General features: G+C 41.2%; 1 protein-coding gene across 2 annotated transcripts in view; it reads left to right on the forward strand.

Annotated features, from left to right (window-relative positions):
* Window positions 1–286: 286 nt before the first annotated feature.
* LOC140734302 (heat shock factor protein 2-like) overlaps window positions 287–15,932 on the forward strand; it is a 47,323-nt gene continuing 31,677 nt past the window's right edge. For both annotated transcript variants that reach the window (XM_073058080.1, XM_073058081.1), the window contains exons 1-2: window positions 287–574; window positions 15,768–15,876. In XM_073058080.1, coding sequence (XP_072914181.1) covers window positions 482–574; window positions 15,768–15,876 — 202 coding nt within the window. In that variant the 5' untranslated portion in view covers window positions 287–481. The remainder of the gene's footprint in view (window positions 575–15,767; window positions 15,877–15,932) is intronic.

Below are 15,932 nucleotides of genomic sequence, written 5' to 3' on the forward strand. Positions count from 1 at the left end.
TTTATTTTCTATTTTTAACAAATGTAATTGCTCCAGCTATTATGTATCGCTATTCAAATAGAAGATTATTCACTACTCGTACGTCATTACGCAAGTGCTCACGCGCAATACAAAGAAATTTAGCGAGACCCGAGCCAACTAATCCGCTTTTTCATTGGATGGTTTAACTGCCACTCTAAAGCGGCGTGAGAATATCCCTTTCCCATTCGTCGGGAGGTTTTCGTGCCGCCTCCATTCCTTGCCCTGTCCGTGTCGTTTCATTCTATGATTGTCAGTTGCTGTGCGAGAGGCTCCGCCCACATGTCGAGCATGTACTTCGCAATAAACGTAATTAAAAATAAACGGGAGTCCATCCTCTTGGAAGTGCATAAGTATAGTAATTCGACCTATCTCGTCTGTGCGGGAAGCAGTACATTGTATTATAAAAGGAAAGTGGCAGAAGAAGTTTATTCACAACTTACAATTGCTTTGGTGGAGGGAAATGAGACAAAATTGCAATGTACCTGCTTTCTTGAACAAGTTATGGACCTTGGTGGAAGATTCGGGGACGGATGATTTAATCTGCTGGAGTCGAGTAAGTAAAAATCTTTGCTATAGATTGTGTACAAACCTTGTAAAACGGATAGACCTTTTAATCAGCAGCTTATAATATCTGATTTTATTCATTGTTAGATAATGCACGGAAAACGACGTGTTTTGAAGATAAAAATATTTTAACGTAAACATGTTATGGTGTCGGAATGACACTAAATGCCAGTGAATTATGTATTGACTGATAAGGTTTTAGACTGTTAATTATTCTTATATAAATTTCGGCCCTAGATTTTTTTCCTTCACATTTGTATTGCTCAATATTTACCTTTACATATTGGAAAAAGTATACCGTCCCTCTAAAGCAGAAAATTGTGGCAGGAAAATTTCTTCCTGGCAGTAGAAGAATGCAATAAGAATTTTTTTTCCATTTTTTGAAGCAAGTTGAATTTTATTCTTTACGAAGATGATTTTTTCGGAATATTTATTACCCGATATTGCATCAGAATTTTATTATTCCTATCTTTGATTGAGATCACGAATCAACACTGCAAGTTGACAATACAGCGTGAATTCAAATGGAATATCTTTGTTTTTCTCTATTTTGTTATCAAGGGTGCACATCCGTTGCACAGTGCAGGTCTTTGGGTAGCTCCCAAACCTGTGTCGCACTTAAAATAAAACATTGTAAACTAATTCTTGTCGTGCGGCGTAGAAAGAATATAACTGCGGTGGATATTGCGGAGTTTAGAAACACTTCGTTGAATTAGTCAGTTTTATTTATTTATTCTCGAATTGTTTGTCTCCCTCTGTCTACAATGAGGGTGTCACTTCAAAAAAAACGGATGGACAGTCTGGGGTGAAGGTCCCTTTTTCCACGTGGGCGCTGCCTCCTGTCACGCCCCCTATTTCTGATTGGCTGCTGCGTTGCAGCTGCTGTGTGCTGATTAGACGGCAGGTATTTTAGGACCATACGTGCTCCCCGTGCGGGGACGCTGATTGGTTGTCGTGCAGCGGCTGAGGCATTTTGCGGAGCACGTGTGCAGCGCCCTTGGGAGGCGGCGGAGTTTGCAAACTCTACTGGTATTTCAGAACTAAAGAACAATTCATGGCAAAATCTATTCAACATTCTTAATGTCATTTGGTTCGTGCACTCAATCCTTTTAACACTTTAGCCTGGAATCTACCAGTCGGCAGCATTCCCTTACCGACATCTCGTTGCGCTGGAAGATCAACAAGTTTCAAGTATTTGCTTTATATATCCTCGGACGTCGTTGTAATTGCAATTGAATGATTTAACTAAGGGTCATTACTTTGGTGGATCTGAGACTAAATAAAAGGCAGGTATTTGGAAGGTGAAAACATTACAGACAATGGAAATCTTAATTCATCATATAAACAGTTGCAAAGAAAGCACGACAGCGCTTCTTCAGCATTGAATTAAAAACTTCGGCATACTTCTATAGACATGTGCGGAAAGTTTTGTGTTCTTTATACATACTAAGAACAAGCCATATTCTGGAAGAACAAAATTAGAACTGTCATTTACAACAGCAAACGTCAACCACGTTTTAACATACAAGCTTCGCGATGTTTCTGTCATTTCTGCGCGTGCTCATAACTGTACAATCACATTCTGACACGTGACACTTGATATCACCAAACCTGCCTTTAAAAGAAAAACAATTAGCAACATTAATCAAAACAAATGCATAATTTAACATGCCTCTATCAATCTCTCTGGGGGTTTACGAACACGAGTAGACCTCAGTGGTTCACACAGTTCTTGTGTTTCGTTTTATTTTCATGTTTGGTCTGCATCAGTGAATGGAAACTCTGAAGATGGCTCTTTGCGAAGAAATCACAATTCCTTCATTAGCTGTGTGATCTCTTTTTTATGCTGAGACTTCATCATTTCAATAAAACTTCTCAATTCCTTCACTTGTTCTTTCACTTCTTCAATTGGATCCCGATTCTTGTCACTCTTTGGCTTCAGATCCGTTTTTTACTGTACCGGCAAGTTTGGTAAAAAGGGATGGTCTGGGATCTTTATGACTTCTTTTACTTTTGCTGCGTTGGAATCAAATTCTGTTCTCTCTCGCTCTTTCATCAAGCTTCTGTATTCTGACTCTGTGTCACTGTCCAGGACTAAGACTCTCTTCACCAAATTGAGTCTCTCACAGGCAGATAAACCCAGTATTGACTGTACATTCTTAGGCACGAGCACAAATGAAAGCGTGTGCACCATATTTTTGTGTGATACTTTTGCCACACATGTTCCTTTAACTGGAATGCCTGCACCCGAATACCCAGTCACTTTTATATTTGTCTGATGTAACTTTGGTCTTGGCTTTAATGCATTAAACTCAGATTCTGCAAGAACATTTACTTGTGCTCCAGTATGCAGTTTAAACAGAATAATGATTTGGTTCACTTGCAATGGCGTAGTCCAGTCATTCTTACTTGGTTTATTTTCACAAAGCACATTGATATCAAACTCCTCATGTTCATTTTCAAGCACTGCATTTACATGTTTTATTTCCTTTCTACTTCTGCAGCAGCATGAAAAATGATTACTCTTACCACAGTTGTTGCACACTTTCCGATACACTGGACACATTTTAGGTCGGTGCTGCCGGCCCACAGCGATCACAAAGTTTTTTTCTTTCAGATGATGTCTTGCTCGCTGTCGGTTTTGTTGTCACTTCATTATTTTTTCTAATAGATTCGCGCTTTACAGCATCTACGTAGGTCTCAATAAAAAGCTCTTTTGCCTGCAACATCACAGTTTCCGAAGCATTGCACAGCCTCAAAGCTTTTTCCAGGTCGATGACTTGTTCTCTTAAGAGTCTTTCTCTCAGACCATTATCCAGAATGCCACAAACATTCTGTCTTTAATGAGAGAGTCCGTCAGCTGTGCAAACTTGCATGTTTTACTGTGGTTTCTCAATTCCTTAACAAATTGATCAATCATTTGACCAGTTCTCTGCTTGCATGTACCGTTCATACGTCACATTGTGCTTCAGTATACAAAATGCTTCAAACTTGTCGATTATTGCTTTGAGATTCAAATTATCTCCATTCTCAAAAGTAAAATCGTTATATACCTCAAATGCGTCATCCCCAATCACGCGAGTAGAATAGCAGCTCTCGTTTTTTTCCCATTTATTTTCTGCTCCGATGGCCAGTAAATAAATTTCAAAACGCTGTTTAAATCTTTTCCAATTTTCAGCTACGTTCCCAGTCAGCTGAAGTATTTTCAGAGGTTCGCAAAACTTCCATTCTTAAAGCTGTTAGCAAACAACGAAAAAGTTCGAGTTTTTATTTTGATTATCTTCGCTTTCCCGTGTTAGCGAAACGAATTATTCTTCCAGACCGACTTCTGACACCATGTTGTATTCTTTATACGTTCTGTGGGTTACTAAGAAAAAACCATATTCTGGAAGAATAGAACTTTTATTTACAACAGCAAACAGCAACCACGTTTTAACGTACAAGCTTCTTGATGTTTTTGTCATTTCTGCGTATGCTCATAACTCTGTCCAATCACGTTCTGACATGTGACACGTGATATCACCACAGAAAGTGTCCTCCATTACGGCCTGGTATAGGAGCACCAATGCCCACAGAATCCTACAAAAGGTAGTGGATTTGGCCAAGTACATCACGGGTAAAAACCCTCACAACCGTTGCGCACATCTATGTGAAATGTTGCCATAGAAAAGCAGCATCTATCATCGAAGATCCTCACCAACCAGGCCGTGCTCTTTTCTCACTGCTGCCATCAGGTAGAAGGTACAAGAGCCTCAGGACTTGCACTGCCAGGTTCAAGAACAGTTACTACCGCTCAACCATCAGGCTCTTGGGATAACTACACTCATTCTGTTTCTGGTGTTCCCATAGCCGATGGTCTCACTTTAAAGGCTCTTTATCTTCCTATTTCATGCTCATTTTGAATTGTTATTTATTTATGTCTGCATTTGCACAGTTTGCTTATGTTTTATAGTTACTGTTGCTGAACTTGTCGAGAGAAACAGAATCTCAGGGTTGTATGTGTTGCCGTGTATGCACTCAGATAATAGATTTTACTTTGAACTTTTTTTTGAAATTACTAACAAAATAATGGACATCTTCAGCTGGGCCAGAATTATCAGTGCAGAGAAAGCAGTAATGTTTCAGATTAGTGATCTTGGAGTTCTTATGAAGGACAACCACCCAATGATATTGACTGACCTGAATATTTGGAGGATGTTTGATTTCCATCTTAGCAGGATATTAGTTCAAGTTTCATGATTGCACTTAAGGAAACTAAGTTTTTGAAATTAGGAATTTTCTTTATTTGAATTTAAATTCTTCAGCTGGCCAAATTAAAACAAAAAGGATGTGATAAGTAAGGAGATGTGATAAATAAAACTTGTGTATCTCTGTATAGTGCCTATGAGGAGTAAGGGGTAGTTCATGGCATCACGGTAGTGTAATGGTTGGTGTGATGCAGTTACAGCTCAGGGCATTCCAGAGTTTGGAATTCCAGCGCTGTCTGTGAGGAGTCTGTACATCCTCCCTGTGGAATGTGTGGGTTTTGCCTGGGTGTTCCATTTTCCTCCCGTAGTCCAAAGACATACCGGGTAGGTTAACTGGTCATTGTAAGTTGTCCTGTGATTGGATTAGGGTTATTGCTGGGTGGCCTGGTTCAGATGGCCAGAAGTGCCTATTCCATGCTGTATCGCAAAGTGTATAAATTAATTAAAATGCAGAGTGAGTTTGAGTAGGAGCAGAGCAGAGGCACAATGAGAGAAACGAGACAGCTAATAGGTGGAGGTTGTATGGAGGCTAAAGGCCGAGAAAAGTGCGAAGCTTCGATTGCTGTGCCAGGAAAAACTGAACCCTCACTGTTAGTGACTTGACTGGGATATTCGAGTTTGGGGTGGATGGTCCAATCTCAAATATTCCATACCCCTTCTTTCAAATGTTTTCTGGTTTAAATTTGTGTAGTTGTTACTATTGTTTCCAGTAGTATTTTATTTGTAACATGTTGATTTATTAAATTACATATATGAATCACTCCATGTGACTACTCTGTCTACAGAAAAATACTGTAGTTCACTAGGTACAGATGTCGAAGTAAACTTTTATTAGAAAGACGAGTGTTCCAGTGGTAAATTATGTTTCTTATTTAAACTTGGTCTCCTCTGAATTTCTTATTTTGTTTTATCTATAATGTTTCATACCAAACAAGCTCAGCATTCCACACTGTTCTTATGGCTCCTTGATGCTATTTTATAGATACTAAATTGAACCCCCCCCCCCCCCCCAGCTGTTTGTTCAAATGATAATTTAATATATATAGCCGAGTTCTCAGTTTCTTGACTGTTGGTTATCTTTCAAACAACCCATGACTGTTCATTTATTGCTAGGTGAAGAATTTATGTGTGTTTTGGTTTGAATTTATGTCCATAATAGTGATAGCATGGAAAACTTATTTCATACAAGACTGGATGGGAAATTCCTTTAGCTACCAAACCACAAGTTGAAGACTGAAGTGAGAGGGATGCTTACCAGGAAACTTTCACAAAATCAATTCAAAGTGCAGTAACATTCGGGTAACTGGGCACATCTGGGACTTTGGTGTAGGGGTAGTAGATATTCTGGACAATTATATATTATTCCTGTTCACTTTTTTAGATGTTAGGTAGCACAGTGGTGCAAATAATTATTACATTTCACAGCAAAGTAATATAATATAGGGAGCATGGGAACTGGAACCCAAGTGAGTTTGAAGGGAATGGGACCATAGTACGAGGGGTAATTGATAAGTTTGTGGCCTAAGGTAGAAGGAGATGAGTTATTAACTTCAAACTTTCTGCATAATCACTCAAAGAGTTGAACTGCATGTGCATGTAATGAGAGCTGTATAACTCATCTCCTTCTATCTTAGACCACAAGTGTATCAATCACCCATCTGTTGGACACTTTCTGAAGGTCCAAGATCCATATGCTCCACGACTGCTGGACTAAGTGTGTAAATGTAGGAGGGGACTATGTTGAAAAATGAATGTGCTAGGTTTTCTGAAATTGACTCTTTCTACCTTAGGCCACGAACTTATCAATCACCCCTCGTAAGTTTAAAGAAAGATCACTTGGAGAGCTGGATACCTAACAAAAGTTTAGAAAAAATATTTATTACATTTACATGGAAACAGCATTTAGTGAATTGCATCAAATTAAATGACTGAGGATTGTGCTGGGGGCCGCCTGTAAGTATTGTCACACTTCCAGCGCCAACATAGCATGCCCACAAGTCACTAACCCTAACTGTACGCTTTTGAAATGTGGGTGGAAACGTAGAGAGTCGTGGGGAGAGAGTCCTTGCAGACAGTGGTGGGAATTGTCTGATCGGCGATTGCTGGCACCGTGTAGCTTCGCATTACCCGGTATGCTACCCTGCTGCAGTCAAATGTTCTCAAATAGTAGATCATTGAACCGTTACTGCAGCTCAAACATTCAGCTGCCTCGGTTACTGATCTTTAAAAACGATGAAAAATGTCAATGCTTGCATCAGAAAGACTGCTGCAATCTTTGGCAGACAGACTAGTCAATATAGAGCAACATCAGTGTCGCCATCAAGATCATCGTGCTGTTGACGAAAGCTTACGTACTTGGCATTCTCATCTATGCCATGGAAATATGGGCATCTTAGGCACCCCCAGAGCAAAAGCTGATCAGTTTCCATCAGTACTGCTTACATTGCATGTTTAAAATAAAATGGCAACATAGAACTTCTTCAGTGGTGTTTCTTTGGTGCACAGATCTGAGACATGCAGCACCCTCAGTCAGTCGGAAATGATTGCACTGGTCAGGCTGACTGAACAAATTGTCTGGTGGCCAGGTTCTCAAGGTCATGCTGTGCAAAGTCTTCATTGGGAGCAAGAGCAGCAGGATCTCACAGTCTTCACAATAAGGTTACCTGCTAGAGATATATAAAGGTATTGGAATTAATACTGAACCCTTGTAAATGGTTGGAGTTAAATGGTGTTGTCTAAACAGGGTGACAAGGATCATGACACAACTTGGCTCCAATAAAGAGAGTTGGAAGAAGCACAGGGATTGTCAGTTACCTAAGTATGCCACGGATGCTTGCAGTCAGTAGTACAACATAAGCACATTTTGGACCGGCATGCTTCATCACTGAGGGAGATTGAAAACCTGGCTGAATGATGCCACAACAATAGCCTCTCGCTCAACGTCAGCAAAATCAAAGAGCTGATGATTCACTACATGAGGAGGAAACCAGAGATCCATGAGCCAGTCCTCATCAGGGGATCAGAGGTGGAGAGAGTCAGCACCTTTAAATTTGTTGGTGTTATTTCAGAGGATCTGTCCTTGGTCCAGCATTTTACAAAGAAAGCACAAGAGTCTCTACTTAGAAGTTTGTGAGGATTTGGCATGTCATCTAAAACTGACGAACTTCTATAGATGAGCACTGGAGAGTATATTGACTGGTTGCATTAAGTCTGGTATGGAAATGTCAATGCCCTTGATGGAAGAGCCTACAAAAATTGTTGTGGGTACAGCCCAGTCCATCAAAGGTAAAGCTCTCCCCACCGTTGAGTACATCTACAAGGAGCACTGCTGCTGGAAGGCAGCATCCATCAACAAGGTCCTCCACCATCCAAACCATGGTCATGCTGTTGCCATCGGTGGTACAAGGAGGTACAGAAGCCATAGATCCCAATACTACCAGGGTCAAGACGTTACTACCCCTGAACCATCAGGTTCTTGAACCAGAGTGAATAACTTCACTCACCCCAACACTGAACTGATTCCGGAACCTATGGACTCGCTCTTCATCTCATGTTCCCGATATTTATTTATTATTTTGTTCTTTTTTTTCCTTTCTTGTATTTGCACAGTTTGTTGTCTTGTGCATATTGGTTGGTTGTCCAACTTTGTTGTGCGTAGTTTTTCCATTGATTCTGTTGTGTTTCTTTATATTTACTGTGAATGCCTGCAAGAAAGTAAATCTCAAGGTAGTATATGGTGACATATATGTACTTCGATAATAAATTTACTTAAAAATATTGCAGACCATCTGAGAGCTGCAGTACTTCCTGTCTTCTGCAGCTTTCTTAATTGTGATCTGGGTTGTACTGGGTGCCTGATGTACACAAATTAAATGTAGATCCCTTACTTTCATGCTGTTGAAGGTTTGGGTATTCATTTCCTGAATTGCCCTTTTTATGGAGAAGATGATGATTTTGCTGCTTGAAACTGGTAACAAACACACTCAAAAATGTCTACAGTTGTACCGTGGAGAGCATTCTGACAGACTGCATCACTGTCTGGTATGGAGGGGCTACTGCACAGGACTGAAAGAAGCTGCAGAGGGTTGTAAATTTAGTCGGCTCCAACTTGGGCACTAGCCTACAAAGTACCCAGGACATCTTTAGGGAATGGTGTCTCAGAAATGGAGCGTCCATTATTAAAGACCTCCAGCACCCAGGGCATGTCCTTTTCTCATTGTTACCATTAGATAGGAGATTCAGGAACAGCTTCTTCCCCTATGCCATCTGATTCCTAAATGGACATTGAAGCTTCGGACACTACCTCACTTTTTAATATACAATATTTCTGTTCTTGCACTTTGAAAAAATCTATTCAATATGCATAATTAATTTACTTGTTTATTGATTATTATGTTTTATTGTATTATTATCTTTTCTCTCTCTGCTTGATATGTACTGCATTGAACTGCTGATGCTAAGTTAACAAATTTCACGTCACATGCTGGTAATAATAAACCTGATTCTGAGATGTTGATTGCCGTATATCGAGAACATCTGACTTCGCAATCTACTGCATCAATAGGCTGAACATTGAACTGTGCGCATTCACTTTAATCATTAGCTAAAAATGGCTACTAATTAGGGCCCTTGTGTGCTGTGTCTACTAAATTTGTGCGTTTAAGATTCGTGAAATAGTATCTGTAGATCTACTAGTTTGTTCAGATTCACTTATCACATGTAATTGGAACACGGTGAAATGTGTCATTTACACTAACAGCCAACACAACCTAAGGAGGTGTTGGGGGCAGTCCGCAAGTGTCACCACACATTCCAGTGCCAGTTTAGCTTGCCTGCAGTGTTTAGCAAAGCAACAACAGCAACAAAACAAAAACAAGCCCCCTTCCTCTCTCACACACAGACGGGCCTCCAACTCCAGGACAGGCTGCGCCTGGGTTCAGGGCCTCGCAGGGACCGGGCCTCTGACTTCCCCAGATGTCGTTCCTCTAAATTTGAAAAGCCTGAATAAGTGTTATTATTACCAAAGCAAGAAATAGTTAATATTGCACTGCATTCCCATGCATGTATTGTGGATGCTGGGAATCTGAAGTAAAACAACATGCTGCAACATTTTGACATTTGTCCAACAGTGGACAGAAGAACATCGGATTAATCCGGTTTTAGCAAAGAGTAAGAGGGCTTGAGGAAGCCTACCATTCTTTCTACAGTGACTGACCCAAATGGTTCCATCATTTTTTCAATGCTAGTTTAGAGTTTTGTCTCCAGTATTGCACATGATAATGCGATGGAATCACTAACACCAAATAGAAAATTGAATATTTTTAAAATCAAGGTTTATTTTATATTCACAGGGCAAGGGCCTTGATGCTATTGGCAGAGTTTGTTATCCACCCCTAATTTGTTCTTCAACTGATTGCCTTGCTAGACCATTTTAGAAGAGGGAACTATATTTCTGTAGCCACATGCAGGCCTAAGTAAGGCCAGCAGCAGATCATTCCTATTAATAAAACAGATGAGTTTTTACTATTGTCTTAAAACAAATCAATTCAACTTAAATTTCCAGCTGCCATGGCAGGATTAGAGTTCATCCTCTTAATCATGTCCTGGTTTCTGGGTTGCTGGTATCTTAAATGCCACACTACCAATAAGTTATTATTCCACCTCAGTTCTGGGCTACTCTAGTGGATACAGCAGTGAGGTGCCATAGACTGTTGAAGCCATGTTCTTCAGTTTTTAGCAGAGGCCCAAAGGATTGTGTCTTGGCTTGTAATGCGGGAGGTTCTACATTTTTGGAACAGAAAATGTGCCACCTGTATTCATTCGGAAGGCCAAGTCCAAGGGGAGCTGCTGTGCTCTGTGTGTGGTTTCAGGTAGAGCGGCTGTGATCACGCTGGCAGTTGTTGTTACGTTGTTAAGGATTGGACTGGTAAAATTATTGTTCAGACGATCACGTTTCTGAAGTGTTGTGGGAAAGAATTCGAAGTAATAATTATCATATGTTACAACAGGGAAAATAATTCTCTGCTGTGACGAACATGGATACAAAATGCTGCATTAAAATAAAATCTCATGCTTGGAACTTTGCAGAATTTTGTGTGAATTCATAAGGAACAACTGTATTGTGAGCTCCAGTAATATAGGATCACATGGTAACTATAGAGTTGATCACCCAGCCAACAAGCCTAGTGACTGGTTCTAATTCAAATCAATTTCTACAGACCTTGGAGGGGTTAATACTAAATGACTGTTTTGAGCAAAGTTGGAGGACAGGGAGGTAATTGACCTTATTTATTTGGTCAAGGAAGTCATGAGGCAATAAACCCAGCAGAACAGAGGGTAGTGCAGAAGGGGATGGAGGGTGAGGATAGATAAGAGGAAGTGACTAATAATTGAAAGCTTTCTCTGATGGGTCCCCATAAAGTCAAAGTACTATGTCGATGAGGTAACACTGTGGGGAGGGAGACTTTCCATGTTAAAACAGACTAACGAGACATGGTCCATAATAAGATAGAATGGGACTGGCTAGCTGCTGACTCAATTGATTTTGAACCTACTGCCACCCAGTGGTATTGTGGAAAACTGCATGCAGTCGAAGCTGGGGATCAGAGTTTGGACTTTATTTTCAATGTAATCCAGTTCAATGGCCCTTTCTGAAATGGGCAAGTATGTACTGACTTTTGGCTGGCAGTGTCATAGGGAACTGTCGGCTGGCACCTCATTCCTGACTTACAGGAGAAAGTCTGGAATAAGTTGGAACATCCCATCTTCCACCTTGTACTGAGTCCAGTCACAAAGTACAAGTACCCATTGGTGAAGGGCTGGAGGTACTTTTTCTCTGTCTCTCTGCTGTGTGTCTGGCATATGTAGCATGGATTGACGGGGGTGGTGTTTCTGATTTTAAGACCATAGGATGTGGGAGTAGAATTAGGCCATTTGGCCCATCAAGTCTGCTCCACCATGGAATCATGGCTGATTTTTTTCCCCCCATCTTCAGCCACACTCCCCAGCCTTCTCCCTATAACCTTTTGATGTTGTATCTAATCAAGAAGCTATGAAACTCTGCTTTAAATACACCCAATGACCTGGTCTTCACAGCTGCCCGTGGTAACAAATTCCACAAACTCACCACCCTCTGGCTCAAGAAATTCCTCCGCATCTCTGTTTTAAATAGACGCCCCTCTATCCTGAGACTGTGCCCTCTTGTCCTAGACTCCCCCACCATGGGAAATATCCTTTCCATATCTACTCTATCTAGACCTTTCAACATTCAAAAGCTGTCAATGAGATCCCCCCTCATGTTTCTAAATTCGATCGAGTACAGACCCAGAGCCATCAAGTGTTCCTCGTATGATAACCCTTTCCTTCCCGGAAACATCCTTGTGAACCTCCTCTGGACCCTCTGCAATAGCAGTGCATCTTTTCTTGGATGAGGAGCCCAGAGCAATACTGAAGGTGAGGCCTCACCAGTACCTTATAAAGCCTCAGCATCACATCTCTGTAGGTATCCTGCCTGTTTCCTCAATACTAGCTGCCCATCCACCAATCTTCGTATCATCTGCAAACTTAGCAACAAAGCCACCAATTCCATCATCTAAGTCATTGATATACAGCATAAAAAGAAGCGGTCCCAACACCAAACCCTGTGGAACACCACTAGTCACTGGCAGCCAACCAGAAAAGGATCCTTTTTTTCCCCACTCACTACCTCCTACCAATCAGCCAATGCTCTGACCATGCCAGTAATTTTCCTGTAATACCATGGACTCTTAACTTGATAAGCAGCCTCATTTGTGGCACCTTGTCAAAGGCCTTCTGAAAGTCCAAATATACAACATCCACTTATCTATCCTAGAATCTCCTCAAAGAATTCCAACAGGTCCATCAGGAAAGATTTTCCCTTAAAGAAACCATGCTAATGGGAAAGACAATTGCAGTTAAGTGTCCTGGCGAAGGGTCTCGGCCCGAAACGTCGACAGCGCTTCTCCCTATAGATGCTGCCTGGCCTGCTGTGTTCCACCAGCATTTTGTGTGTGTTGTTTGAATTACCAGCATCTGCAGATTTCCTTGTGTTTGTAGTTAAGTGGTTTGTCTTTATTTTGTTCAGTCTTCCTGTTTGTAATTAACTTATAGCACTTAGTGTTTCCATTTAATTATTAAAATGTTTATTACTTCTATCTTATTGATTTTTTTAAAACTATTTAATATTGAATGCCAGGGATCCTTAACTGATGCTTGTCCTTAACCAGATACAATTGTGATAGCACGCACGAGTTTACAAATTTCACCATCGTACCCTGAAAATTAAGTGTGATACTTTGTAGAAGTGACTTGCTGCAGCATTGAACTTTTATATTTTGTGTCTAAGTTTTTTTTTGCATTATGTCCATTTCACTTAATTTACATATGTTTCCGAAGTAAAAGCTGAATTTATTGTCATAAGCATATACAGATTTAACAAAAGTTACACAGAAACTTTTCAAGAAAGAGCACAATTAGACCAAAGTATGAATAGTGCAGAGTCATCATGATGACCTAGCTCTGATGGTGGGGATCTTCAACGGATAATGTTTTCTAGAGGCAGCACCTTCTGTAGATGCTACCAGTAGTAGTGAGGGATGTGCCCAAGATGTATGGGCAGAGTCCACTACTCTTTGCAGCTTCTCACTGGTGAATTTGAATAGCTCTTGGTAAATGGGATTGCTCCAACAGTATTTTGAACCAAGTTTTCAATTACTTTGACTACAGAAATTGAAAAAGTAACGTACAAAATACATTATATAAGTACGACAAATCACATGAGCCTTGTAAGTTGCACTTTGTCTGCAGGATATAGTTTACATGAAATTGATGTATCCTTCGATTAAGTACATAGTCATAATATGTACATCAAGTTAGGAACCAGATTTAAAAACAAAACCCAGACGAGCAGGAGCAGGCTGTTTGCTTTGGTGCACCTACTTCACCAGTGAAACTGATTCCACTTGCTGTCCAATTCCCTGTCTGATTTTCCTAAGGCACCAATACCATCCTCACAGAGTTCTTCAGATCTGCAGCAGGATTGGTCTCCTCTCCCAGACCAACATCCCCAGCACTGAGCTGCTGATATTGCTGGTTGGCTTTGATTGTTAGGTTATGTCCTTTGTACGTTTTGCATCAGGCTTCTGTTCCAAGCCCCATCATGGCACAAAAGCACTAAGATGAAGAAATGCTTCAAGGATATCCCAAAGTCCTCCTTACACCAATATAGCATCGCCAGGGCTGTGTAGGAATCTCAGCCTGTGTCCTCTGGTAGTGCCATCCCTGATCGCCCTTCTCTATACAAGTCCCGAGTCCCTCCACGGAAGCCCGGTGGAAACGGTGGAACAAGCGTGGCAGCTTTCAAACTGTCCGCTTAACGTGTTGACTTCAATCTGTTCCCGTGGCTGAATGTATCATACCAAATTTTCTCTTCACTGTGGCTCTTTGGACAAATAGTTTGTTGATACTCATAGCTGCTCAGTTATTTTTGTGTATTCCGTTGTGTATTTTCTGAATTGAATCAGCTGTTATTCCAGTTGAGAGGTCAGCACCTGGTGCTCTGTGCTGAGGTCCAGGTTTGGCGTCCAGCGTTCAGACTTTCATCAGGCAGCACGTCTCATTTTCTTCTCCCATCCGCTCACTGAAGTTCTGGTGGAAAGCCAGTTGTTTATACCAACAAGCAGAAGTGCTTTATTTGTCAAACAACTTGCAGGATTTCTCTGCAGTGCTTTTACTCCACAGAAGCAGTTAGTTACTGGCAAGTTTCCCTTCAAGACAGTTTATTAATAACACAAGGAACAGTTGGCTACATGCTGCAATTATGAAACTAATACCAGTCAGAATAGCATATGCAGGCAGCCTCCATGATATGGACGGCCGTGATCTTAGGGAATGATCTGTATTGCAATTTCATATAATGCAAAACATTTCCTATTGAAGCCCAGCCCAGGTCACGAGTAGAGCTGCGTTTCTGCTGCAGTAATGACGTGTGCTGTGCTGTGTTGGTAGGGCACTTAAAAAGATTTGCTTTGGAAACTGATAAGGCAGTTCCTTAGCAAACACGAGGAAATCTGCAGATGCTGGAAATTCAGGCAACACACACAAAATGCTGGTGGAACACAGCAGGCCAGGCAGCATCTATGGGGAGAAGCGCTGTCGACGTTTCGGGCCCAGACCCTTCGTCAGGACTAACTGAAAGGAAAGATAGTAAGAGATTTGAAAGTAGGAGGGGGAGGGGGGAAATGCGAAATGATAGGAGAGGACCGGAGGGGGTGGGGTGAAGCTGAGAGCCGGAAAGGTGATTGGCAAAAGGGATACAGAGCTGGAGAAGGGAAAGGATCATGGGACGGGAGGCCTAGGGAGAAAGAAAGGGGGAAGGGAGCACCAGAGGGTGATGGAGAACAGGCAGAGTTACTTTCAGTTAGTCCTGACGAAGGGTCTCGGCCCGAAACGTCGACAGTGCTTCATCTTATAGATGCTGCCTGACCTGCTGTGTTCCACCAGCATTTTGTGTGTGAGGCAGTTCTGTAAGTGGCCCACAGTCGTGTTTAGAGATGCAGGCTAGTGCAGATGCTTATCAACTCCCAGCCTTCAATTTGAATGGAAATACACACTTTAAAACACTTATTAAATGTAACTTAAGATCATTTAATGATACTGCTCACAAAAATAGCAGTGGGAGTTTAGGTTTACAGCTTGCACTTGAAGTCGTTGGCCCTGAGGGTAAATAATATGGAAAACTCATGGGTGAGTAGAGGAGGGTGGGTGGATTTTATTTCATAGTTTGGATTATGGGGCAGAATTTCAGATGAGGGTGAATTTCCATTACCCATGTGGCTTTAATGTGAGATTTGCCTGTGACGAGAAATGTTGACTGGATGTGAGTTTGACTGATAACAGCATCATTTATTCTTGCAGAATGGCACCTGTTTTCAAGTGTCAAACGAGAGGCGCTTTGCTAAGGAGATCCTTCCCTTGTACTTCAAACACAATAATATGGCAAGCTTTGTCAGACAACTCAACATGTGTAAGTACATTAGATCATGCTGGTGTTGGAATGGGCTGCAATGAAGACTAATATGT

This window comes from Hemitrygon akajei, chromosome 10, assembly GCF_048418815.1.
Source record: "Hemitrygon akajei chromosome 10, sHemAka1.3, whole genome shotgun sequence".
Classification (NCBI taxonomy): Eukaryota; Metazoa; Chordata; class Chondrichthyes; order Myliobatiformes; family Dasyatidae; genus Hemitrygon; species Hemitrygon akajei.